At 44.9% G+C, this 26,704-nt stretch overlaps 2 protein-coding genes across 2 annotated transcripts in view; both read left to right on the forward strand.

Annotated features, from left to right (window-relative positions):
* The window catches only part of LOC139159241 (uncharacterized), an 89,251-nt gene that overhangs the window by 38,820 nt on the left and 23,727 nt on the right, over positions 1–26,704 (forward strand). Inside the window, exons 9-12 of the mRNA XM_070736588.1 lie at positions 11,480–11,732; positions 21,134–21,244; positions 21,980–22,259; positions 24,140–25,954. Coding sequence (XP_070592689.1) covers positions 11,480–11,732; positions 21,134–21,244; positions 21,980–22,259; positions 24,140–25,954 — 2,459 coding nt within the window. The remainder of the gene's footprint in view (positions 1–11,479; positions 11,733–21,133; positions 21,245–21,979; positions 22,260–24,139; positions 25,955–26,704) is intronic.
* On the forward strand, positions 7,548–10,094 carry LOC139159882 (zinc finger protein 470-like). Its single transcript, XM_070737322.1, has one exon. It carries the CDS (start codon positions 8,402–8,404, stop codon positions 9,725–9,727), a length of 1,326 nt encoding a protein of 441 aa, XP_070593423.1. The 5' UTR covers positions 7,548–8,401; the 3' UTR covers positions 9,728–10,094.

Below are 26,704 nucleotides of genomic sequence, written 5' to 3' on the forward strand. Positions count from 1 at the left end.
CATTTAGTCAAAAGGTTCCTGCTGGTGCTTTTTTCTCGTGCCCTCTTCCCCCCTCCTCACTACAGAGAGAGAGGGGGACGTGCGCCAGAGAGGTGAACCAGGAAGTGCATAGCCGGCTGCTTCTGCCACTGAGCTCTGCTGTCCTGCCCCCACCCTCCTCTGCTCTGCCCAACCTGCCACCTCTAAATTGTGTCCCACCGGCGAGATGGGCATCATACTGGTACTGGAGTTTGCAGCTCTGTGTCTATCGACTGGTCTTTTTAGAGGAAAAAAGCTTGAAAATACAAAAACTCTGGTCGCGAGGGCAAGCCATAACTTCTTACATTGAGAAGAGTTTCTGTACCGTACAAGGTTTTTTCTGTAAAGGGACCAGCTGAGAGACACGTAAGACGCCCCTCTCATACCCAACCCCACGCGTCCATCCTCTGCTCCACCCTGCCCGCTCTGCCACCCCCAATTGCCCCCCCTCACGAGACGGGGCCCTGTTTTATCTCCGGGAAGCACGATATCTCCAATTATATATCCCCAGCAGTTTAAAATATCTTTGATGATAATTATAGAAACATAGAAGATTGACAGCAGAAAAAGACCTCATGGTCCATCCTAGGGTGCCCTTATACTATTTCCTTTTTAAAAAAAATATTTTTTATTAATGTTCAAAAATAAAAGACATAACAAAATGTACAACATTTAACACAAAAAGGAGCTACAATTGTTCCGCTCAGCATAGAAGTCTTCTTAATACAGAAAAAAACCCTACTTATAGTTAAGATCAATACAGAAAAGTGAACATATCAATAAAATATCTCTATACAGTGGTACCTCGAGATACGAGTTTAATTCGTTCCGGACCTGGGCTCTTAAGTCGAGCAGCTCTTATCTCGAACGACTTTTCCCCATAGGAATTAATGTAAATAATTTTAATTGGTTCCAGCCCTCAAAAAACTCACAAAGTTAGTCTAAATTATGCAGAAAGACATGTTTTTAATGAAGAAATGTACATGTACATATAAATGAATAATGAAGTTTCTTTCACTTAACTTGTAAACTTTCTTAAACTTTTAAATTTACATATGTTCAACTTCTCTGCACCCAATCCTGTAGGACAGAGGTCCCCAACCCTTTTTGCACCAGGGACCGGCTTTAAGCGATCAAGAGAGGAATGGGTGAATGAATGGACGGAGGGTGGGAAGGAAGGAAGGAAAGAGGGGAAGGGACAGGAACAGAGGAAGGAAGCAAGGAAACTTATGAAAGGGGAGAGTAAAAGAGGAATGAGTGAAGGGAGGGAGGGAGGGAAGAAGGTGGGAAGGAGAAAGAAAAGAAGAAATAGAGGAAGGGAAGGTAAAAGAGAGAAAGAAAAAGAGCAAGAAAGAAAGAAAGAAAGAAAGGGGGAAGGGACAGGAACAGAGGAAGGAAGCAAGGAAACTTATGAAAGGGGAGAGTAAGAGAGGAATGAGTGAAGGGAGGGAGGGAGGAAGAAGGTGGGAAGGAGAAAGAAAAGAAGAAATAGAGGAAGGGAAGGTAAAAGAGAGAAAGAAAAAGAGCAAGAAAGAAAGCTGCAAGCACCCCCCCGAGCCCCCCAGGCCGGCTGCAACCTTTTAAAACACGCGCGCCGCTTCGCAGCTGTCTCCTGAAGCCGAACGTGGCGCAGCTGTCTCCTGAAGCCGAACGTGGAAGTTAGCGTTTGGCTTCAGGAGACAGCTCCTTGGCGCTTGTATCTCGAATTTGGGCTTGTAAGTAGAACAAAAATATCTCTCCCCTCCCAGCTCTTATCTCGAGTTGCTCTTAAGTAGAGCAGCTCTTATGTCGGGGTTCCACTGTATAATGTATGCTATCATAGAAATTTTAACTTTTCAATACTCTCCACCAATTATATAATTGTGATTTAGGCCAATTCGGAAAAATAAACTTATACGATACAGTGTTTCCTCGATTTTCGCGGGGGATGCGTTCCGAGACCACCCGCGAAAGTCGAATTTCCGCGAAGTAGAGATGCGGAAGTAAATACAGTGAACCCTCGAGTTTCGCGTCCTCAAGGATCGCGAAAGGGGTGTTTCGCTAGTTTTCAACCCGGAAGTAAACTCCACCATCTGCGCATGCGTGCCCTTCCACGCATGCGTAGATGGTGGAGTTTCCCCGCCGGGCAGAGGCTTCCCTGGGTCTTCCCCCTCTTTCTCTATGTTGCTTCTTCCTCTCTCACACTCTCTTCCTCCCTCTCTCATCTCTTTCTTTCCTTCTCTCTCTTTCTCTATCTCTCCCCCTCTTGCTCTCGAGCGGCCGCCTAGCAGCTGATCTGCTCGGCAGCGCAGCAGCAGCGAGGAGCCGAAGATGTTCGGCTCCTCGCTGGTGCTGCGCTGCCGAGCAGATCAGCTGCTAGGCGGACGAAGGAACCTTCCCTGGGTCTTCCCCGCCCGGATCTTCGGCTCCTCGCTGCAGCCGCGCGCCCCTCGCCTTCGCCTCACCTGGCGGGCGAAGGAGGGCGCAGCTCCGGCCGCTCGCCTCGGAGCCGGTCTGCCTCACTGCCTCCAGTCCGCGGCAATTCCCCTCAGCACGCTGCCGGATCCAGCGGGGGAGGGGGGGGAAGCGAAGGCGCGGCGATGGGCAAGGGCTGCCAGTGAGCCTTCTCCGTCCCTTTCCTGCTGCACCGGTCTGGGGCCAAGTGGGCGGGGGGCGGCCGGGACCTCGCCTGTCTCCGCCGCCCGCATCGCCCCTCCGGCGGGCCGGCCTCCCCCGCCCGCCTCTGCTGCAGCCGCCACCGCCTCCCCGACTGGCACAAAAGGGCCCCGCCCGCCCCGCCCCGAAGCTTACCTTGCGGCGGGATTCCCTCCCCCCGCAGCCAAAACTAAAAGCCTGTCTCTTTTTTTTCTTGCGGCGAGCCCAAGCCGTTTCTCTCTCGACCGCAGCCGAGCTTCCCTCGGCCCCCTTTGGCCCCGTCGCCTCCTCCCCGCCTGCCTTTCCTCGCCAAGCACACGAAAAAAAAGAGAGAAGGCTTCTACCAGAAGCGGGTGATGGCGGAGGAGCTCCGAAAGCTGGCTAGCGGCTTTTCCCCCGCAAGAGATCCTTCATGCCCCTGCCCGCCGTCCCCGGCTTCTGGTAGAAGCCTTCTCTCTTTTTTTTCGTGCGCTTGCAGCAGAGGCGGGCGGGGGAGGCCGGCCCGCCGGAGGGGCGATGCGGGCGGCGGAGACAGGCGAGGTCCCGGCCGCCCCCCGCCCACTTGGCCCCAGACCGGTGCAGCAGGAAAGGGACGGAGAAGGCTCCGTCAGGTGAGGCGAAGGCGAGGGGCGCGCAGCTGCAGCGAGGGAAAGTGAAATGCCGGCGGCTCTAGCAGCTGCTACGAGCGGCATTTCACCTTCCCTCCCAGGCAAAAAGATGCCGGCATTCTGGGCTGATGGGGTCGGACTTCCCAGGCGGTAGGCGTGCCCCGGCATCTTTTTGCCTGGGAGGGAAAGTGAAATGCCGGCGGCTCTAGCAGCTGCTACGAGCGGCATTTCACTTTCCCTCCCAGGCAAAAAGATGCGGGGAGAGGGGCACGCCTTCCGCCTGGGAAGTCCGACCCCATCAGCCCAGAATGCCGGCATCTTTTTGCCTGGGAGGGAAGGTGAAATGCCGCTCGTAGCAGCTGCTAGAGCCGCCGGCATTTCACTTTCCCTCCCAGGCAAAAAGATGCCGGCATTCTGGGATGATGGGGCCGGACTTCCCAGGCGGAAGGCGTGCCCCGGCATCTTTTTGCCTGGGAGGGAAAGTGAAATGCCGGCGGCTCTAGCAGCTGCTACGAGCGGCATTTCACTTTCGCTCCCAGGCAAAAAGATGCGGGGAGAGGGGCACGCCTTCCGCCTGGGAAGTCCGACCCCATCAGCCCAGAATGCCGGCATCTTTTTGCCTGGGAGGGAAGGTGAAATGCCGCTCGTAGTGTGGGCGGGGCGCGCGCGCGGGGACCCCAGCTTCGCTTCCCAGCTGGGAAGCGGCCCCAGCAATGGCGTGGGCGGGCGGCGCGCGCGCGGGGAAACCCCAGGCGCGAGCAACGGGGTGGGCGGGTGAAGGGCGGTGGAAGTAAAAACACCATCTGCGCATGTGCAGATGGTGTTTTTACTTCCGCACCGCTACTTCGCGAAAAATCGATCATTGCTTGGGGTCCTGGAACGGAACCCTCGCGATGATCGAGGGTTCACTGTACACCATTTTTGGCTATGAACAGTATCCCAAGCCTTTCCTTAACACTTTAAACCCCTAAATTACCATTTCCCATTTCCTTAGCAACCATTTAGATTATTACTCACCATGTTTATTTATTAAAGTTTATTTTAAAAATGTTTTTTAAAGGCAGACGAAAGTTTGGCAATGACATAGAACGTCATCGGGCGGGAAAAACCGTGGTATAGGGGGGGGAAACCGCAAAGCATTTTTTAGTTAACATTTTTGAAAAACCGTGGTATAGACGTTCCGCAAAGTTTGAACCCGCGAAAATCGAGGGAACACTGTATATTCAATCTAGTAAATTTAACTATTTAACACTTTAGAAACATAGAAGACTGACGGCAGAAAAAGACCTCATGGTCCATCTAGTCTGCCCTTATACTATTTCCTGTATTTTATCTTACAATGGACAATGGATATCCTGTATTTTATCTTACAATGGATATATGTATGATGTCAAGCTAACTGGCCTGTAGTTATCAGCTTCTTCTCTACTTCCCTTCTTGTGGATAGGCACAACATTGGCCATTCTCCAATCATCAGGAACGTCTCCTGTTAAAATGGATTGGTTAAACAAATCAGTTAGGGGGGTTGCAGTCACATATCTGAGTTCTTTAAGAAATCTGCGGTGGATGCCATCTGGACCTATTGCCTTATTTATCTTTAATTGTTCAAATTCTTCTAAGACCTAAGCCTCTAAGATAACTGGAGCTGAATCCCTACAGCTGGAAGCAATTGCTAGGCCTTCGCATTAGAAACATAGAAACATAGAAGTCTGACGGCAGAAAAAGACCTCATGGTCCATCTAGTCTGCCCTTATACTATTTTCTGTATTTTATCTTAGGATGGATATATGTTTATCCCGGGCATGTTTAAATTCAGTTACTGTGGATTTACCAACCACGTCTGCTGGAGGTTTGTTCCAAGGATCTACTACTCTTTCAGTAAAATAATATTTTCTCAGGTTGCTTTTGATCTTTCCCCCAACTAACTTCAGATTGTGTCCCCTTGTTCTTGTGTTCACTTTCCTATTAAAAACACTTCCCTCCTGGACCTTATTTAACCCTTTAATATATTTAAATGTTTCGATCATGTCCCCCCTTTTCCTTCTGTCCTCCAGACCAGTGATTTTCAACCTTTCTTGAGCCACGGCACATTTTTTACATTTACAAAACCATGGGGCACATTGGGGGGGGGGGGGCCCTAAAAAAAGTTTGGACAAAAAAATTCTCTCTCTCTCTCTTCCTCCCTTTCGCTCTATTTCTCTCTCCCTCCCTCTTTCTCTCCCTTTCTCTTTTTCTCTCTCTCTCCATCCCTCTTTCTTTCTCTCTTCCTTCCTTCCTCTTTTTTGCTCTCTTTCTCTCTCCCTCCCTACCTCCCTCTGTCTTTCTCTCTCCCACCTTCCCTTCCTCTTTCTCTCTCTCTCTCTTTCTTTCTTTCTCTCTCTTGCTCTCTCTCTTGCATTCTCTCTCTCTCTGTCGTTCTCTTTCTTTTTCTATCTTTCTTTCTTTCTTTCTCTCTCTCTTGCTTGCTTTCTCTCTCTCTTGCTCTTTCTCTCTCTCTCTTGCATTCTCTCTCTCTCTCGTTCTCTTTCTTTCTCTCTTTCTTTCTCTCTCGTTTTCTTTCTCTCTTGCTTGCTTGCTTTCTCTCTCTCGTTCTCTTTCTTTCTCTCTTTCTTTCTCTCTCGTTTTCTTTCTCTCTTGCTTGCTTGCTTTCTCTCTCTCTTGCTCTTTCTTTCTCTCTCTCTCTTGCTTTCTTTCTCTCCCCCCTCTCTTTCTTTCTCTCTTTCTCTTTCTCTCTCTCTCTCTTTCTTTCTTTCTTTATTTCTCTCTCATTTTTTTCTCTCTCTGAGCTTCGCGGCACACCTGACCATGTCTCATGGCACACTAGTGTGCCGCGGCACACTGGTTGAAAAACACTGCTCCAGACTATACAGATTGAGTTCATTAAGTCTTTCCTGATACGTTTTATGCTTAAGACCTTCCACCATTCTTGTAGCCCGTCTTTGGACCCGTTCAATTTTGTCAATATCTTTTTGTAGGTGAGGTCTCCAGAACTGAACACAGTATTCCAAATGTGGGTCTCACCAGCATTCTATATAGCGGGATCATAATCTCCCTCTTCCTGCTTGTTATACCTCTAGCTATGCAGCCAAGCATCCTACTTGCTTTCCCTACCACCTGACTGCACTGTTCACCCATTTTGAGACTGTCAGAAATCACTACCCCTAAATCCTTTTCCTTTGAAGTATTTGCTAGCACAGAACTGCCAATACAATACTCAGATTGAGGATTCCTTTTCCCCAAGTGCATTATTTTACATTTGGAAACATTAAACTGCAGTTTCCATTTCTTTGACCATTTATCTAGTAAAGCTAAATCATTTACCATATTACAGACGCCTCCAGGAATATCAACCCTATTGCACACTTTAGAGTCATCAGCAAATAGGCAAACCTTCCCTACCAAACCTTCCCCTATGTCACTCACAAACATATTAAAAAGAATAGGACCCAGAACAGACCCTTGTTGCACACCGCTTGTAACCTGTCTCTGCTCAGAATACTCGTCATTAACAATAACTCTCTGATGTCTACGCTTCAGCCAGCTGCAAATCCATTGAACTATCCAGGGATTAAGTCCAGTCTTCACTAATTTATCTATCAGCTCTTTATGTGGAACCGTATCAAAGGCTTTGCTGAAGTCCAGGTAGGCAATATCCACGGCACCACCTTCATCCAACACCTTTGTGACATAGTCAAAGAAATCAATGAGATTAGTCTGACATGATTTGCCTTCAGTAAAGCCGTGCTGATTTGGGTCCAATAAGTTATTGTTTTTTAGGTGCTGATTTATCCTCTTTTTGAGTAGAGTCTCCATCATTTTAACTACAACTAATGTCAAGCTAACTGGCCTGTAGTTACCAGCTTCTTCTCTACTGCCCTTCTTGTGAATAGGCACAACACTGGCCATTCTCCAATCCTCAGGAACTTCTCCTGTTAACAAGGATTGGTTAAACAAATCAGTCAGGGGGGGTAGTAATGACAGATCTGAGTTCTTTAAGAACTCTGGGGTGGATGCCATCTGGACCCATTGCCTTATTTATCTTTAATCATTCAAGTTCTTCTAAGAATGCTAAGCATTGCTAAGAATGTTTGATTGACCCAATTAAACTGAATTTGAATGGATATTTGAACATGGATCTCAGTAATCTTCTCTGAATCATAAATAATTTAAGTGATTAGTATTGGGGCATGTTTGATTTTTCATTATAATATATACTTTTCTTTTTTTTACCATCATCTCTAATTATTTTATAAACAATTGAAGTTCTATTTTTCTTTGAATCTTGCAGACAAAGAGGATGGCAATAAGACCACTCGGGACAACTGAAATAAAAATCATCATTGAAAAGGGAAGAAAATCAAGCGAAAAATTTAAATATTTCCATTTCTTTTTAAAAAACATACAACTCTCCTCCTCTTCCAGCAGCTGTTAGACAAGAGAGAAAATCAAGAAAGATTTCAAGCTCGAATAAGCAGAGGATAGGTTACATGAAAAGTCAAAGGAGATTATTTTTCAATCAGCAAAAAAGGGAGATATCTGGAAGTTAGGAAGAGGTCAATAGTAAAGCCATGTAGAAAAGACAGGAATGCAGGCCTCTCCCAGTGAGGAAGAAAATGGCTTGAATGAAAGCACCACTAAACAAGGCATTGTTCATATTTTTGATGAACTCAGCTGCGGAAAAGCAACATAGGTTTTCCTATTGTGGAAAAAGAAGAGATTGCAAATCACAGTTGTTTATTCAATGAGGAGCTATACAGGAGAAAATCCATGCACACTATCTCAATGTAGCAAAAACTGGTCAGAACAGCTCCCTTGTTGTTCGTGGAAGCAACCACACAAGAGGGAAGCCACAAAAGTATTCCCAATATGCTAAGTTCTTTAGTGAGCATGGCAATATGGTGGTACATCAGAAGACACACATGAGGGAGAAAACATATGACTGTCCAGAGTGTGTGAACATTTTATTAGAAATTCTCAGGTTATGAGACACCAAAGGATACAGAAACCGGAATAAGACAATTTGAACATCCTTTCTGTGACAGAATAGAGAAAACCAGTCTGGTGAATCACCCAAGGCTCGCAAAGAAGAGAAAACATTCAAATATACAAACAGTATAAAAAATTCAGTCACAATTTCAATCATGAAACACCAGAGGACTCACACAGGAGAGAAACCATTTGAATGTCCTGACTGTGGGAAAAGTTTTAGTCAGAGTTCCCACCTTGTGCAACACCAGAGGACTCACACAGGAGAGAAACCCTTTGAATGTCCTGACTGTGGGAAAGCTTTTAGTCAAAATTCCATCCTCGTGATACACCAGAGGACTCACACAGGAGAGAAACCCTTTGAATGTCATAACTGTGGGAAATGTTTTAGTCAGAGTTCCAACCTGGTGGAACACCAGAGGACTCATACAGGAGAGAAACCCTTTGAATGTTCTGAGTGTGGAAAAACATTTAGTTGCAGTTCCAGCCTTGTGACACACCAGAGGACTCACACAGGAGAGAAGCCGTTTGAATGTCCTGACTGTGGGAAAAGTTTTAGTCATAATTCCAGCCTGGTGATACACCAGAGGACTCACACAGGAGAGAAACCGTTTGAATGTCCTGACTGTGGGAAAAGTTTTAGTCATAATTCCAGCCTGGTGATACACCAGAGGACTCACACAGGAGAGAGACCCTTTGAATGTCCTGACTGTGGGAAAAGTTTTAGTCATAATTCCAGCCTGGTGATACACCAGAGGACTCACACAGGAGAGAGACCCTTTGAATGTCCTGATTGCGGGAAATGTTTTAATGACAATTCTAGCCTGGTGAGACACCAGAGGACTCACACAGGAGAGAAACCGTTTGAATGTCCTGACTGTGGGAAGAGTTTCAGTTGTGATTCCAACCTGGTGCGACACCAGAGGACTCACACAGGAGAGAAACCCTTTGAATGTCCTGACTGTGGGAAAGGTTTTAATGAGAATTCCAAACTGGTGCGACACCAGAGGACTCACACAGGAGAGAAACCCTTTGAATGTCCTGACTGTGGGAAAACCTTTAGTCAGAGTTCCCATCTGGTGCTACACCAGAGGACTCACACAGGAGAGAAACCATTTGAATGTTCTGACTGTGGGAAAAAATTTAGTCGTAATTTTAGCCTGGTGCACCATCAAAGGACTCACACAGGGGAGAAACCCTTTGAATGTCCTGACTGTGGAAAAAGTTTTAGTCAGAATTCCAACCTGGTGCAACACCAGAGGATTCATACAGGAGAGAAACCCTTTGAATGTCCTTACTGTGGGAAAAGTTTTAGTCATAATTCCGGCCTGGTGAAACACCAGAAGACTCATACAGGTGAAAAGTCCTTTGAATATCCTGGCTGCGGGAAAAGTTTTAGTCAGAAATCCACCCTGTTGAAATACCAGAGGACTCACACAGGAGAGAAACCCTTTGAACGTCCTGACTGGGAAAAGTTTTAGTCATAATTGTTCTGGCTCAGCTACTGAAAATCTATAAATCTTCCCCAAAGCTTTAATATTCAAACAAACAACTCTTTATTTAATGTTCAACAGTTCAAAATACCCCCAGGATTTTTTGCTAGTAGCAGACAAACTGGCGTGCAAGACTGGAATTCTTCTCCCAGTAGATGATTTTACGACTCAATTAACATTCCATTCCAACTAACTGGTAGGCAAAGTTAAAATCTCTATTTTAAGCAGAAAGCTTACCCATACCAAATGGAGCACACAGTAGCGTTGTTTCTGTCTGATTTGAACAATCTTTCATGATTTATCTATGGCCTTCTTCTCCAGAAGCTAATAAACACCCACCATATTTTATCAAGCAGTTTGTCTGAACACAGCCTTCTTTTCCAGTTTTTCCTGAAAGTGAGGTGAATGAATACACAGAGCTACTAACTGATTTAAAACCTCTTACCCTAAACTCTTCATTTATAAGCATAAAACGTATCAGGAAAGACTTAATGAACTCAATCTGTATAGTCTGGAGGACAGGAGGAAAAGGGGAGACATGATCGAAACATTTAAATATGTCAAAGGGTTAAATAAGGTCCAGGAGGGAAGTGTTTTTAATAGGAAGGTGAACACAAGAACAAGGGGACACAATCTGAAGTTAGTTGGGGGAAAGATCAAAGGCAACATGAGAAAATATTATTTTACTGAAAGAGTAGTAGATCCTTGGAACAAACTTCCAGCAGACGTGGTTGGTAAATCCACAGTAACTGAATTTAAACATGCCTGGGATAAACATATATCCATCCTAAGATAAAATACAGCAAATAATATAAGGGCAGACTAGATGGACCATGAGGTCTTTTTCTGCCGTCAGTCTTCTATGTTTCTATGTTTCTTATCCTTTTATATTTTGGATCTAACCACTCACTGTTTGATAATTCATCACTATCTGACAGGGAACCACTTTCCATAGTGGAACTATGCTCTCTACATGGGGCTCCCTTTGAAAAGCGTTCGGAAACTACAAATTGTGCAAAATGCAGCCGCGCGAGCAGTGATGGGCTTGCTCAGACATGTGCATATCTCTCCAAAACTCTGCGGTCTGCATTGGCTGCCAATTGCTTTCCGGACTCAATTCAAACTGTTGGTTATGACCCATAAAACCCTACTTGGCATGGGACCAGAATACCTCCGAGACCGCCTTTTGTCGCATGAATCCCAGTGACCAGTCACGTCCCACAGAGTCGGCCTTCTCCAGGTTCCTTCAACTAGACAATGTCATTTGGCAGGGCCTAGGAGGAGAGCCTTCTCTGTGGGGCCCTCAGCCCTCTGAAATCAGCTCCCCCCGGAGATTCATACTGCCCCCACCCTCCTCGCCTTCTGTAAGAGTATGAAGACTCATTTATGCCGCCAGGCCTGGGGCCATTAGATCCTTGCCCCCCTGGCCAATTAATGTGTTGAGAGAATGTTGAGTGAATGGAATGATTGTTTTTTATGCTTTTGGGGTTTTTTATATTTTTAATTAATTAATTGGATTCAAGACTTTGTATACTGTGTATTATATGTTGTGAGCCGCCCCAAGTCCTCAGGGGCGGCACAGAAGTCAAATAAATAAAGTAAGTAAGTAAGTAAATAAATAAATAATTTCAGCCCCCAGAGGTCCTTCTAAGTCACTGTCCCCTTCGCTCCCGTCTCCCCTAATATCTAATAACCTCCCTAACCCAGGATATACTAAGGCGTTGGGTTCTTTGTCTTCAGAATCGGACATTTCCTGAGGCTGACAAGGATCACTAACAATAATTACAACCTGGTGCTACACCAGGGGACTCATACAGGAGAGAAACCATTTGAATACCCTGACTGTGGGAAAAGCTTTAGTCAGAGTTCACACCTGGTGACACACCAGAGGATTCACACAGGAGAGAAACAGTTTGAATATCCTGATGGTTGGAAAGGTTTTAGTTGTAATTCCAGCCTGGTGAGACACCAGAAGACTCACACAGGAAGGAGAGTGAGGTAGCAGGGAAGAAAATAAGAGGAAAAGAGGGAGAAAAGGTGCAGGGAAGAGAAGGAGATAGAGGGAGGCTAGTAACATGAAATATAGAAGGAAAACAGATGGGAGATAAAAGTAACAGTGCAAATTTAGGATATTTGTTTATGATATATTGCAAAAATGTACAAGTTTGCAACATGTTCATATGGTATATGTATAAATATAAAGTTTGTGAAAAAGATTTTAAAAAAAAGAAAAAATAAGTTGTCCTATCTCTGGGAAAGGTTTCAGTCAGAATTGCAACCTCGTGGTACACCAGAGGATTCACACAGAAAGAAACCATTTGAATGTCCCTTTTGCGGGAAAGGTTTTAGTTTTAATTCCAGCCTGGTGAGACACCAGAGGACTCTCACCATTGAGAAATTGTCCAATCTGAATTGAATTGTGCAATCTGTGGACATTACTTCATCCCTTATTGCACACAAAGAAATTCACATGAAAGAACATTTCAAGAGTTTAGAGAAGTCTTAAATTCTTGAATTTAATTTGTGAACTCCCATTGAAAATGTCGGTGAGAAATTGATGGTTGGAATTTTGGCCTGATTTAGTTTACTCTCACATTTCTCTGGATTAAACTGGTAGCTGGTTAGAAAAGGAAAGTGGAAAATGGCCTCACTCCCATAACATTGACATGTTTAATATGTCTGGTAAAAGTTTATAAACCTCTGCTGGCAATCTGTCTAATCCTGGGATCTTATTATTATTATTTTTGCCTTTTTATCATCTCCATCAACTCCGTCATTGTTATTTTTTCATTTAACATATTTTTAATATTCTCAGGCACTTTTGGTAATATAGCTCTTTCCAAATTATCTATTCATAACTGAAATTGTGACTGAATTTTTTACACTGTCAGCACATTCAAATGTTTTCTCTTCTTTTTGAGTCTTTTTCAGGCTGGAATTCTCTCTTTGACACAGAAAGGATGTTCAAATGCTCTTATTACTGTGTGTGCATCTATTAGTGCTTATGTCCAATATTCTTGGCATCAGCCTGCCAAGATCGCAGCCAAAGGTGTCTGCAAGCTATGACTGATGTGGCCATGGTAGGGGATGCGAACTTACCCGCTTGTAGGGAAGCGTCCGCTGTGAAGTGACTGGCTAGCATCTTGGCTATGTCCTGGTGAGATCTGGTATCTGCCGCTGGAATCCTTTCCTGCAAGTCTCGTAACCAGGTTAAGTTAGCTCTAGAAAAGAAGGAAGCCGAAGTGGCTGCCCTTACCACCCAGGCGCCCGTCTGATGATGATGAGGGTCTGCTCAAGTCTCTTGTCCTCCAGCCGTAACAGCTCTGCCGCATCGCCAGGAAAATTGGTGGGAGATAAGAGAGCCATAATGGGAGCATCCACCGCTGGAGGGTTGAGCATGGGAGCTAATTACGAGTCTTTGGGGAGGGGCGGCATACATATCTAATAAATTATTATTATTATTATTATTATTATTATTATTATTATTATTATTATTACAGGTAGTCTCTGGGTTACGTCGTCCCCGACGTACAATGTTTCGTCATTACGACGACCCGGGGACAGCTTCGAAGCCACCGCTGCTGTCACCGCTTCCATTCGGGCGAAGGGATCTCCGCGGTGGGCGGCAACTTTGGAGACCCCGCGGACATCCCCTCGCCTGAACAGAGGCGGCGGCACATTCAAGGGACCAACAGCCGGTCCTTCTTGGCTCTGCATTGCTGCAGCCTCCGAGGCTGCCACTGCCGCCGCCGCCTCCATTCGGGCGAAGGGATCTCCGTGGTGGGTGGCCTCGGAGGCTACAGCAATGCAGCGCCGAGAAGGACCGGCTTCAAGGGACCAACAGCCGGTCCTTCTCGGCGCTGCATTGCCGTAACCTCCGAGGCTGCCCACCATGGAGATCCCCTCACCCGAACGGAGGCGGCGGCGGCGGCGGCAACCTCGGAGGCTGAAAGCAACGCAGTGCCGAGAAGGACCAGCTGTTGGTCCCTTGAAGAAGCCGCCACTGCCGCCGTGTAAGTCAGAATATTCATGTAAATCGGAATATTCTGACTTACACCAAACTCGGCTTACGACGGGCCGTGGGAACGGATCCCCGTCGTTAGTCGGGGACTACCTGTATTATTAATTCTGGAGCAATGCTAAAGAATTTCCTATCGTTGGCTGGGGGTAGAGCTCCTGTCGAAGGGGATTGCCACTGCCCATGGACTGCATGAACAAATAGGGGCGGACATGGGGTCACCTGGGCCTCCGGTGTACATAAGGAGAAAAGGGGATTGATATCTGACCCAGGAGTGGCAGAAGGGGCTGCACCAGAAATGTTGGCAGCGTGGCGAGCTTTAAATAATAAAGAGCGAAAGAGGGCGGGATGGAACAGCCCCATTGTTGCTGGGGGTTCCGGGTCTATGCCCTCATCATCGGATAGCTCTATATCAGGGCCCCCTTCGTCCTCCTCAGAAGGATTCCTGAATTCTGAGGGTGACTCACAAGAGACGGCATATTGGCTTGAGGAGCAGTGGCAACAGGAGTTTAGGTTCCCCTCATGCACTGTGCAACACTCTGAGTAACAGCTGCGGAGATAAAGGCCTGGACAGACCTTGCAGGAGGAGCAGGAGTTTGAGATAAGATGGAAGGCAGAGAAGCAGGAGGAGGGGGAGGAGGTGCGGAGGGAGGGGTAACACAGATCCCCAAATATCAGATTTTGAAGCCTGGTCACAGGTTTTAGTTAAGGCCTTATGCAGCCTAGTTTCAGATTTTTATGAGGCCTTGCTGGCTTTGGGGCTACCCTTCTTTCTCTTTAAGACACGTTTCCTGGAATGAGCAAATGAGTAGCCTAAGGCACTGGGACCTGGAGAGTTAGATTCCCCTTCAGGAGCAGAGGGAGATAAGGATTGTACCTCTGAGCCTTGAGCCATTAGGTTACTGCCAGCCATTAAAGTAAAGGCCCAGATAAAATGGCTGATGCAAAGCTGTGATTATAAAATGACTGCCAGCAGTTAAGAATTCGAAAAAGGGGGGAGGCCTTTCCTGAGGGGACTAACTTTACTCAGATATAGTCTCCTTTTTTATATTTTATTCTTCTTCTCATTTCTTTTAATACCAATCAATGAAAATTTTAATTATTATTATCATTATTATCATTATTATCATTATTATTAATTAGATTTGTATGTCACCCCTTTCCGGAGACTCGGAGCGGCTCACAACAATCACAACAATATACAAATCCAATATTTAAAAGAAACAAAACATTTAAGAAACCCATCATTATGAACCATTAAATACAATCATACCATTTATAAAACTATGTGTTCAGGGGTATCTCAGTTATCCCCATGCCTGGCGACAAAGGTGGGTCTTAAGTAACTTGCGAAAGGCAAGGAGGGTGGGCGCCATTCTGCTCTCCAGGGAGTTGAGAGAGAGAGAGGCTCTCAGGGAGGTACTTACAAAGGCACAGGGGAAGAAGGCACCTCTGCCCAACTTTGGCTCGTAGAAATAGAAAAAAGGTAGCAGATAAAAGGTTGGCTAGCCTGGGTGGGGGGGTTGAGCACAGAAGGATGAACCTCCCCTCGCCCCTGAATAGCCCTCCCTAAGACAGCGAACAAAAGGGAGAAAGAAGGAATTTTTTAAAAAATATACCTGGGATCAGGAGACTGGTAGTTTTCAATGGAAGGAAGGAGAAAGCAGTGAGCTAGGTTGATCCACACATCCTGCGCTGTTGAGGACTGATGGGAAAGCGGAGGGATTGACAGACTACAAGCTTTTATAGTATGGGCTCAGTCCTGATTTGTTGATGGACAAGATCAACCCACTGACTGCTATCTCCGCTTCTCAGGAGAATGAGTTAAAACAAATGTTTTAAAAGTTAGAACTTTGGAAGGGAGATATGAAAGGGGAGAAGAAATTAAAAATTTAGGGCATCTAGAAATAATAGAACTAAACAAAAAGATGAGTAAATATAACAATTGAGGGGAGGGAGGAATATGGTCTAAAATCAAAGGCATAAGAGATAATAACTATTTCTGGAATTTAAGTCATTGCAATTGATTAGGAAGAAAGTTGAAAATTAGAGGTGGAAGGCCCAGGCGACAAAAATAGGAGGATGGAGGCAGCATTAGAGCAATAGTAGATATACCCGGAAGAATATATTTAAAATATATAGATAAAGGGAAAGATATAAGTTTAAGAAATAGCTCCAATGCTGAATTGCTAGTCCGCTAACCATAAAATAGGTTATGACCTATAAAGCCCTTCATGGCACTGGACCAGATTATCTCAGGAACCGCCTTCTGCCGCACGAATCCCAGCGGCCAGTTAGGTCCCACAGAGTGGGTCTTCTCCGGGTCCCGTCAACGAAACAATGCCACTTGGCGGGACCCAGGAGAAGAGCCTTCTCTGTGGCGGCCCCGACCCTCTGGAACCAACTCCCCCCAGAGATTAGAATTGCCCCTACCCTCCTTGCCTTTCGTAAGCTACTCAAAACCCACCTCTGCCGCCAGGCATGGGGGAATTAAGACCTCTTCTCCCCCTAGGCTGATACAACTGTATGTATGGTATGTTTGTACGTATGTTGGTTTTATACATTAGGGGGTTTTAAGTTAGTTTTTAGTATTGGATTTTTACTGTATATTGTTTATGACTGTTGTTAGCCGCCCCGAGTTTTCGGAGAGGGGCGGCATATAAATCCAATAAATGAAAATGAAAATGAAATGAAAATGGATTATGATTAGATGTACTCAGGCAAGGAGACGAGAGAGGAAGAAGAAGATGAAAGGGAGGGAAAGAGAAGGGAAGTAGGAGAGAGGGAGAAAGAAAATAGCTAGGAGGAAGAGAGGAGATAGAAGGAGGTAGGTAGTACAAAATATTGAAGGAAAGCATACTGCAGAGAAAAGGAGAAAACCAAGCATATATGTTTATGATATTTTGGATAGAAATATATAACTATGGCTTCTCCGGGTCCCGTCGACTAAACAATGTCGTTTGGCAGGACCCAGGAGAAGAGCCTTCTCTGTGGCGGCTCCGACCCTCTGGAACCAGTTCCCCCCGGAAATTAGAACTGCCCCCACCCTCCTTGCCTTTCATAAAGTTCTTAAGACCCATCTCTGCCGTCAGGCATGGGGGAACTGAGACAGCTCCCCCGGGCCTATACAGTTTATACATGGTATGTTTGTGTGTATGTTTGCTTTTAATAATGGGGTTTTTATTGTCTTTTAAATTATTAGATTTGTTCTTACATTGTTATTGTTATTGTTGTGAGCCGCCCCGAGTCTACGGAGAGGGGCGGCATACAAACCTAATAAATAATAATAATAATAATAATAATAATAATAATAATAATAATGGTACAATATATGTATGTATGTTTGTGTAGGTTTGGTGAAAATAAATAAATAAAATAAAATAAACGAGGAATCACACATTTTTGACCTCAAGAATATAAGTGCTGGGAAAGCTCCGCCCCGAGTCTGCGGAGAGGGGCGGCATACAAATCTAAATAATAAATAAAAAATAAATAAATAAGCTCCATGGATGCCCCTTTGAGGGGAAATGCAGAAATTGCAAAGCACAGCTGATTACACACCAGTGGATCCACACAGGATAAAACCCTTAAAAATGCTCCCAATGTGGTAAATCCTTTAGTGAGCTTGGCAACATGGGTGGTACATCAGCCAATAAGTATAGTATTTCTCAACCTAGCCATGTACAGTGGTACAGTGATACCTTGTCTTACAAACTTAATTGGTTCCGGGACGAGGTTCTTAAGGTGAAAAGTTTGTAAGACGAAACAATGTTTCCCATAGGAATCAATGGAAAAGCGATTAATGCGTGCAAGCCCAAAACTCACCCCTTTTGCCAGCCGAAGCGCCCGTTTTTGCACTGCTGGGATTCCCCTGAGGCTCCCCTCCATGGCAAACCCCACCTCTGGACTCTGTGTTTTTGCAATGCTGCGATTTCACTGAGGCTCCCCTCGCTGGGAAACCCCACCTCTGGACTTCCATTGCCAGCGAAGTGCCCGTTTTTGCCCTGCTGGGATTCCCCTACTGGGATTCCCTTGCAGCATCGCAAAAACACGGAAGTCCGGACGTGGGGTTTCCCATGGAGGGGAGCCTCAGGGGAATCCCAGCAGCACAAACATGGGTGCTTCGCTGGCAACGGAAGTCCGGAGGTGGGGCATCCCAGCGGCAGCGGTGGGTTTGTAAGGTGAAAATAGTTTGTAAGAAGAGGCAAAAAAAATCTTAAACCCCAGGTTTGTATCTCGAAAAGTTTGTATGACGAGGCGTTTGTAAGATGAGGTATCACTGTATCTCTACTTAAGAACACCTTTACTGAATAACTTTTCTAGATAAGAACCAGGTGCTCAAGAATTTTTTGCCTCTTCTTAAGAACCATTTTCTACTTAACAACCCGAGCCCGGAAAAATTTCCCAGTAAATTTGAAAGCGGCACGAAAAGCCCAGCCAGTCTCCTGCCATTCCCCCTTTAATTCCAGCCATCTGGGCCGGGATTAAAGGGGGCTCCCCGAGGAGCCTTTCGGTGGCACATAAGGAGGCTTTGGCAGTCCAGAGTGGAGAAAGCATTTTTCTTTCTCTGGGCGCTTGGAGAGGGAATAAACCTCTGCCAGCGCCCAGAGAAAAGAAACGCTCCCTTCGCTCTGGGCAGCGACTGTCCTCCTCCTCTTCTTCCTCCTCCTCCTCCTTCCACCTAAATTCCGAGCTTTTATTTCTTTCCTAATGAGTTTGCACGCATTATTTGCTTTTACATGGATTCCTATGGGAAAAATTGCTTCTACTTACAAAGAACCTGGTCACGGAACAAATTAAATTCTCAAGTAGAGGCACCATTGTATTTAAAAAGTTCAATTGTGTTTCATCCAGCACTTTCTAAGAAATAGCTGTTGAGGAGCTTTTGGCATCTTTGGTTGTACAGATAGTCTTTATTATTTATTTTTATTTTTTATTTTATTTATTCATTCCATGTATTTAGTACTCCTTCCTTGAGCCTTCAAAGTTACTATGGCAGAGTAGAAGCAGATGGGCACCTGATCCACAAAATTTGTGGTAATCCTAGTAGTTGTTCTGTGACCACACTTCAACAGTGACCATTTAGGAATAGTTGCACATTTATGATGAAGAAAAGTGGTCCTTCAAAGCTTGCAAAGGCTTTGTGCATCATTTCACTGGTTAAAACCCCCACATCTCTAAATTTAGCTCAGAAGGTTTAATATTAACCATTTTCTGACATTTTGTCAGGCTTGGAAGAGATATTTTTCATTCATATATATTGTGTGTGTTTGTGCCTAGGTGGGTGCTTGTTTTTCTCTCAATGCATATACTTGGCTGCATAGCTAGAGGTATAACAAGCAGGAAGAGGGAGATTATGATCCCGCTATATAGAATGCTGGTGAGACCACATTTGGAATACTGTGTTCCGTTCTGGAGACCTCACCTACAAAAAGATATTGACAAAATTGAACAGGTCCAAAGACGGGCTACAAAAATGGTGGAAGGTCTTAAGCATAAAACGTATCAGGAAAGACTTAATGAATTCAATCTGTATAGTCTGGAGGACAGAAGGAAAAGGGGGGACATGATCGAAACATTTAAATATATTAAAGGGTTAAATAAGGTCCAGGAGGGAATTGTTTTTAATAGGAAAGTGAACACAAGAACAAGGAGACACAATCTGAAGTTAGTTGGGGGAAAGATCAAAAGCAACATGAGAAAATATTATTTTACTGAAAGAGTAGTAGATCCTTGGAACAAACTTCCAGCAGATGTGGTTGGTAAATCCACAGTAACTGAATTTAGACTTGCCTGGGATAAACATATATCCATCCTAAGATAAAATACAGAAAATAGTATAAGGGCAGACTAGATGGACCATGAGGTCTTTTTCTGCCGTCAGTCTTCTATGTTTCTATGTTTCTACCATGTTTCCCCCAAAATAAGACATTTCCTGAATATAAGCCCAAATAGGGCTTTTCAGGACATGCATTGAAATAAGCCCCCCCCCCAAAAAATACCCCCCCCACCAATACTTTCTGAGGAAAGTGGGCAATGTTAAATCCTATGTAAATAGTTGGTTCCTATGTAAACTGCTATCTCTAGGCAAAATGTGTAAAAAATAGAAGTCGCGCCTGATTGGCTCAGACGCTGACAGTTCCCTTTTGGCGGGAGCCACAAAAGTATAAAAGAGCGGCTACTCTCTGTTAAATCCAGACGTGTTCCCGCTGAATGTCACTTGTTCTAAAGAGCTGAAATAAAGGAACCGTCTTGTTTAAACCTCTTGTCTCTGGACTCTTCAGGCAACATGCCTGGAGGCACTCTTTCTCCAGCGGGCACTCTCTTGGCCAGGGGACTGAGAGCAAGAGCAAGTGAGAGGCAGCTGCACACCCCCCCCGCGGGACTAGTTAAACTCATCTGGACTCTGACTACATCTGTTTGAAACACGCCCCTGCCTGTGAAGAAGAGGAGGCAAGCATTGATTCCTTCGTCGCAGATGGTAGCATGTTTCAAAACACTGCTGAAGGCAGCCCAGGGCAGCCGAGTCAATCCAGCAAGTGAGGGAGGTGGTGGCAAGAGGCAGAGCCAAAGATACTTCACCAGAAGAGCCCTTCACTCCTCCACTCGAAATAGAATACCCTACGAGGCTAGATTTTCAACCCTGGGCCTAGAAAGTTTAGAACTAAGATGCCTTAAACAAGACCTAAGTATTGCCCACAAGATCATATGCTGCAACGTCCTGCCTGTCGGCGACTACTTCAGCTTCAACCACAACAACACAAGAGCACACAACAGATTTAAACTTAATATTAACCGTTCTAAACTTGACTGTAAAAAATATGACTTCAGTAACCGAGTTGTCGAAGCGTGGAACTCATTACCGGATTCCATAGTGTCATCCCCAAACCCCCAACACTTTACCCTTAGATTATCTACGGTTGACCTATCCAGATTCCTAAGAGGTCAGTAAGGGGCGAGTACAAGTGCACTAGAGTGTCTTCCGTCCCCTGTCCTATTGCTCTCCTATATCTCCTATACCTTTCTTCTACTCCTATATCTCTTCTTCTATTCTTTCACTGATATGTTCTATTACTATATCTTCTTTTCTATAATTTCTTAGATATATTTTACTATGAGTATCTCCTCTATAACCTTCATCATGTATTTTACTATGTGTATATTGATATATACCCACTAAAACCCTCATTGTGTATTGGACAAAATAAATAAATATATAAATAAAATAAAATAAATAAATAGAGCAAAAGGGAGGACAATAGCGACGTCTGCTTCTCAAGCCCTGCGCTCATCCAGGCTTTGACTATGTCAATTTGAAATGCCTCCTGCTCTCTCATCGGCTTGGGACTCTTCATCCTCCACCTCCCTTCCTTCAGACGGGGGACGCAGGCGAGGTTGGTGTATTTGAATGCCCTGAAGGACATGGATCCTCCTCCGCCTCCAGCTCTGGAACAAAGTGGGAAGGGAAATACACTCTCGTGGGCTGTGTAAGAAAGCCAAGCTGACAGCCAAATTTCTAGCTGGGCTGAGCTGCGCTTTCTCCTCTTTTCCAAACATGCTGAATACAGGAAATCTTTCTCTCTTCAAAACTCGGCCATAAATGAGTGTCCAGGAGCGAAAGGAGAAAGATTTATTGCATTCAGTCCCTTCTGGTTCCTTTTTTCTCGTGCACTCTTCCCCCCTCCACACTACAGAGAGAGAGGGGGACACGCGCCAGAGAGAGGGACATGGAAGTGCATAGCCGGCTGCTTCTGCCACTGAGCTCTGCTAGAGTTTTGGCTGTCAGCTCTTCCTCAGGCAGCGCTCAAGAGTTTCTTTCCCCTACCGCCGGAGGGGGGTCAGTAGATGTAGGATGCCTGGCCTGCCTCTACCCTCCTCTGCTCTGCCCTGCCGAACGTGCCACCCCTAAATTGTGTCCCACCACAAGATGGGCATCTTACAGGTACTGGAGTTTGGCAGCTCTGTGTGTCTGTCAGCTGCTCTCTTTAGAGGAAAAAAACTTGAAAATACAGAAACTCTGGCCGTGAGGGGAAACCATTAACGACAAGGTCATTGGAGCTGTGAGTTCCTCCACCTGTTTACTGGATCTGTGTCCCTCTTGGCTGGTTTCGGCCAGCAGAGAGGTGACATGGAGCTGAGTCCAGGAGATTGTCAACACTTCTTTGGGGAGGGGGACCTTCCCGGCTCCCTACAAGGAGGCACTTGTGCACCCCCTCCACAAGAAGCCGTCCCTGGACCCAGCCCTACTTAATAACTATCATCTAGTCTCCAACCCTCCCATCATGGGGAAAGTTCTTGAGAAGGTGGTGGCACTCCAGCTCCAGCAGTCCTTGGAAGAAGTCGATTATCTAGGCCCTCAACAATCAGGATTCAGGCCCAGCTACAGCACGGAAACTGCTTTGGTTGTGCTGATGGATGATCTCTGGCGGGCCCGAGGCAGGGGATTGTCCTCTGCCCTGGTGCTTCTGGACCTTTCAGCGGCTTTTGATACCATTGACCATGGTATCCTTCTGCGCTGGCTGGAGGGGTTGGGAGTGGGAGGCACTGTTCTGCAGTGGTTCTCCTCCTACCTTTCTGGTCAGTTGCAGTCGGTGTTACTGGGCGGGGGGGTCAGAGCTCGACCTCTAGGTCTCTCCCTTGTGGGGTGCCTCAGGGGTCGGTCCTCTCCCCCTGCTATTTAATATCTACATGAAACCGCTGGGTGAGATCATCCAAGAGCATGGGGTGAGGTATCATCAGTACGCTGATGATACCCAGCTGTACCTCTCCACCCCATGTCCAGTTGGCGAAGCAGTGGAAGTGATGTGCTGGTGCCTGGAGGCTGTTAGGGTCTGGATGGGTGTCAACAGGCTCAAACTCAACCGTGACAAGACAGAGTGGTTGTGGGTTTTGCGAGCCCGAGTGGGAGAGCCTTCTTTGTGGCGGCCCCGACCCTTTGGAATCAACTCCCCCCAGAGTTTAGAACCACCCACACCCTCCTTGCCTTTTGTCAATTGCTAAAGTCCCAGGTATGTCGCCAGGCATGGGGGAATTAAGATACCCCAGGCATATATAGTTTATGCATGTAATGATTGTGTTTCATGGTTTTAATGTTGGGGTTTTAAATATTTTTTAATATTAGATTTGTTATCTAATCTAGTCCACGGAGAGGGGCGGCATACAAATCTAATAAATTATTATTATTATTCTCTACCATACAAGGTTTTTTTTCTCTAAAGGGACCAGCCGAGAGACACACAGAGCTGCTAAACCCCAGTACATCTAAGGCATCGAACAGGTCTCACACCAAACACCCCCCCCCCTTGCACCCTCTGCTCCACCCCATTCGCCATGCCACCCCTAAATTGCGACCCACCACAAGACGGGCCCCTGTCTTATCTTCAGGGAAGGAGCCTATCTACAATTATATATCCCCAGCAGTTCAAGATATATTTGATGACAGTCCTTTGCATTGCTAAGAATGCTTGATTGACCCGATTAAACAACTGAATTTGAATGGATATTTTTACATGGATCTCGGTAGTCTTCTATGAATGATAAATAACGTAAGTGATTAGTATGGGGGGCATTTTTTATTTTTTGATTGTAATATATACTTTTTCAAAGGATTTCTAATTATTTTATGAACAAAGTTCTACTTTTCTTTGATTCTTACAGAGAAAGGGGATGGCAATAAGAGCACTCGGGACAATTGTAAATAACAAGCAACATTGAAAACGGAAGAAAATCAAGCGAAAAATCAAAATATTTTCCATTTCTTTTGGAAAACCATACAATTCTCTTCCTCTTCCAGCAGCTGTTAGACAAGAGAGAGAAAATCAAGAAACATTTCAAGCTCAAATAAGCAGATTATGCAGAACTCAAGGATACGTTACATGGTTTTTCCTCCATCAGCAAAAAAGGGAGATATCTGGAAGTTAGTTGAGAGGAAAAGGTCAACAGTAAAGCCACATAGAGCAGACAGTAATGCAGGCCTCTCCCTGTGAGGAAGAAAATGGCTTGAATGAAAGCACCACTAAACAAGGCATTGTCCATATTTTTGATGAACTCAGCTGTTGAAAAGCAACATAGGTTTTCCTGTTGTGGAAAAAGAATAGATTGCAAATCACAGTTGTTTATTCAATGAGGAGCTATACAGGAGAAAATCCATGCACACTATCTCAATGTAGCAAAAACTGGTCAGAACAACTCCCTTGTTATTCATGGAAGCAACCACACAAGAGGGAAGCCACAAAAGAACCCCAATGTGTTAAGTCTTTAGTGAGCATGGCAACATGGTGGTACACCAGAAGACACACATGAGTAAGGAAACATATGACTGAGCAGATTGCGTGAACATTTCATTAAAAATTCTCAGGTCATGAGACACTAAACATACACAGGAAAAACACTATTTGAATATCCTTTCTGTGAGGAAAGTTTCAAAGAGAGAATTCCAGTCTGGTTAAGCACCCAACTGTGTAAAAAAAATTCAGTCATGAAACACCAGAAGACTTACACAGGAGAGAAACCCTTTGAATGCCCTGACTGTGGGAAAGGTTTTAGTAATAATTCCAACCTGGTGCAACACCAGAGGACTCATACAGGAGAGAAACCCTTTGAATGTCCTGACTGTGGGAAAGGTTTTAGTCAGAGTTCCCACCTGGTGACACACCAGAGGACTCACTCAGGAGAGAAACCCTTTGAATGTCCTGACTGTGGGAAAAGTTTTAGTGAGAATTCCAAACTGATGCAACACCAGAGGACTCACACAGGAGAGAAACCCTTTGAATGTCTTGACTGTGGGAAACGTTTTAGTCAGAGTTCCAACCTGATGAGACACCAGAGGACTCACACAGGAGAGAAACCCTTTGAATGTCTTGACTGTGGGAAAAGTTTTACTGATAATTCCACTCTGGTGAGACACCAGAGGACTCACACAGGAGAGAAACCGTTTGAATGCCCTGAGTGTGGGAAAAGTTTTAGTCAGAGTTCCAGCTTGGTGGAACACCAGAGGACTCACACAGGAGAGAAACTATATCAATGTCCTTTTTGTGGGAAAAGTTTTAGTCGGAGTTCCCACCTGGTGACACACCAGAGGACTCATACAGGAGAGAAACCCTTTGATTGCCCTGATTGTGGGAAAGGTTTTAGTCAGAGTTCCAACCTGGTGACACACCAGAGGACTCACTCAGGAGAGAAACCCTTTGAATGTCCTGACAGTGAAAAAGGTTTTAATAAGAATTCCAACCAGCTGCAACACCAGAGTACTCACTCAGGAGAGAAACCCTTTGAATGTCCTTTTTGTGGGAAAGGTTTTAGTTATAATTCCAGCCTGGTGCGACATCAGAGGACTCATACAGGAGAGAAACCCTTTGAATGTCCTGACTGTGGGAAAGGTTTCAGTGATAATTCCAGTCTGGTGAAACACCAGAGGACTCACACAGGAGAGAAACCATATGAATGTCCTGAGTGTGGGAAAAGTTTTAGTGATAATTCCAGTCTGGTGAAACACCAGAGGACTCACACAGGAGAGAAACCATTTGAATGTCCTGAGTGTGGGAAACGTTTTAGTCAGAGTTCCCACCTGGTGGCACACCAGAGGGCTCACTCAGGAGTAAAACCCTTTGAATGTTCTGACTGTGGCAAATGTTTTAGTGAGAATTCCCAAGTGGTGCAACACCAGAGGATGCAGACAGGAGAGAAACCCTTTGAATGTCCTGACTGTGGAAAAGGTTTTAGTGAGAATTCCAAGCTGGTGCGACACCAGAGGACTCACACAGGAGAGAAACCTTTTGAATGTCCCGACTGTGGGAAAACTTTTAGTGATAATTCCGGTCTGGTGAAACACCAGAGGACTCACACAGGAGAGAAACCTTTTGAATGTCCTGAATGTGGGAAAGGTTTTAGTGATAATTCCAGTCTGTTGAGACACCACAGGACTCACACAGGAGAGAAACCGTTTGAATGTCCTGAGTGTGGGAAAAGTTTTAGTCAGAGTTGGAGCTTGGTGGAACACCAGAGGATTCACACAAGAGAGAAACCATTTCAATGTCCTTTTTGTGGGAAAGGTTTTAGTTATAATTCCAGCCTGGTGAGACACCAGCAGACTCACACCATTGAGAAATCCTTGAAATGTCCAATCCGAGGACATTACTTCAAGCATAAATCATCCCTTATTGCACACAAGGAAATTCACATGAGGCAACATTTCAAGAGTTTAGAGAAGTCTTGAATTTCATTGATGAACCCCCATTGAAAATGTAGGTGAGAAATTGATTGTTGGAATTTTGGCCTGACATCTCATATTTCTCAGGATTAAATTTATAGGTGGAGAGAAAAGGAAAGTGGAAAATGGCATCACTTGCATAACATTGACAGGTATAATATGTCTTGTAAGAGTTTTTAAATCTCTGCTGGTAATCTATCTGGTTCAGGGGTCTTGTTATTTTTCTGTGTTTTTACCACCTCCATCAGTTATTTTTTTTTCATTTTTGATATTCTCAGACACTTTTGGTAATTCAGCTCTTCCCAAATTATCTTTTACTCTGAATTTTTTTCTTTATAATATAATTTTTCCTAAAATTCTTCAATTATTATGTTTTAATCTCATATTGAAAATGTATACATCCTTTCTCATCTTCTAATTTATTTATCAGTTTCTTCTTTTTCAATTTATAGGCTAACCATCTTCCTGTTTTTCTGGCATTTTAAAAAAAGTTAAACTTTTACCTGCATCTACATGGAGGGATGTATGCACTGGAATAACCCAAGGTTCTGTTTTAGGCCCAGTATTCTTCAACATCTTCATCAATGACTTGGACGAGGGGACAAATTTGCAGATGACACCAAACTGACAGGAATAGCCTAATCTCCAGAAGATAGGTTCAAGTACAGAAGGATCTTGACAGATTTGAACATTGGGTGCTATCAAATAAAATGAAATACAATGGTGAAAAAACTATGGT

Source organism: Erythrolamprus reginae, chromosome 2, assembly GCF_031021105.1.
Source record: "Erythrolamprus reginae isolate rEryReg1 chromosome 2, rEryReg1.hap1, whole genome shotgun sequence".
NCBI lineage: Eukaryota > Metazoa > Chordata > Lepidosauria > Squamata > Dipsadidae > Erythrolamprus > Erythrolamprus reginae.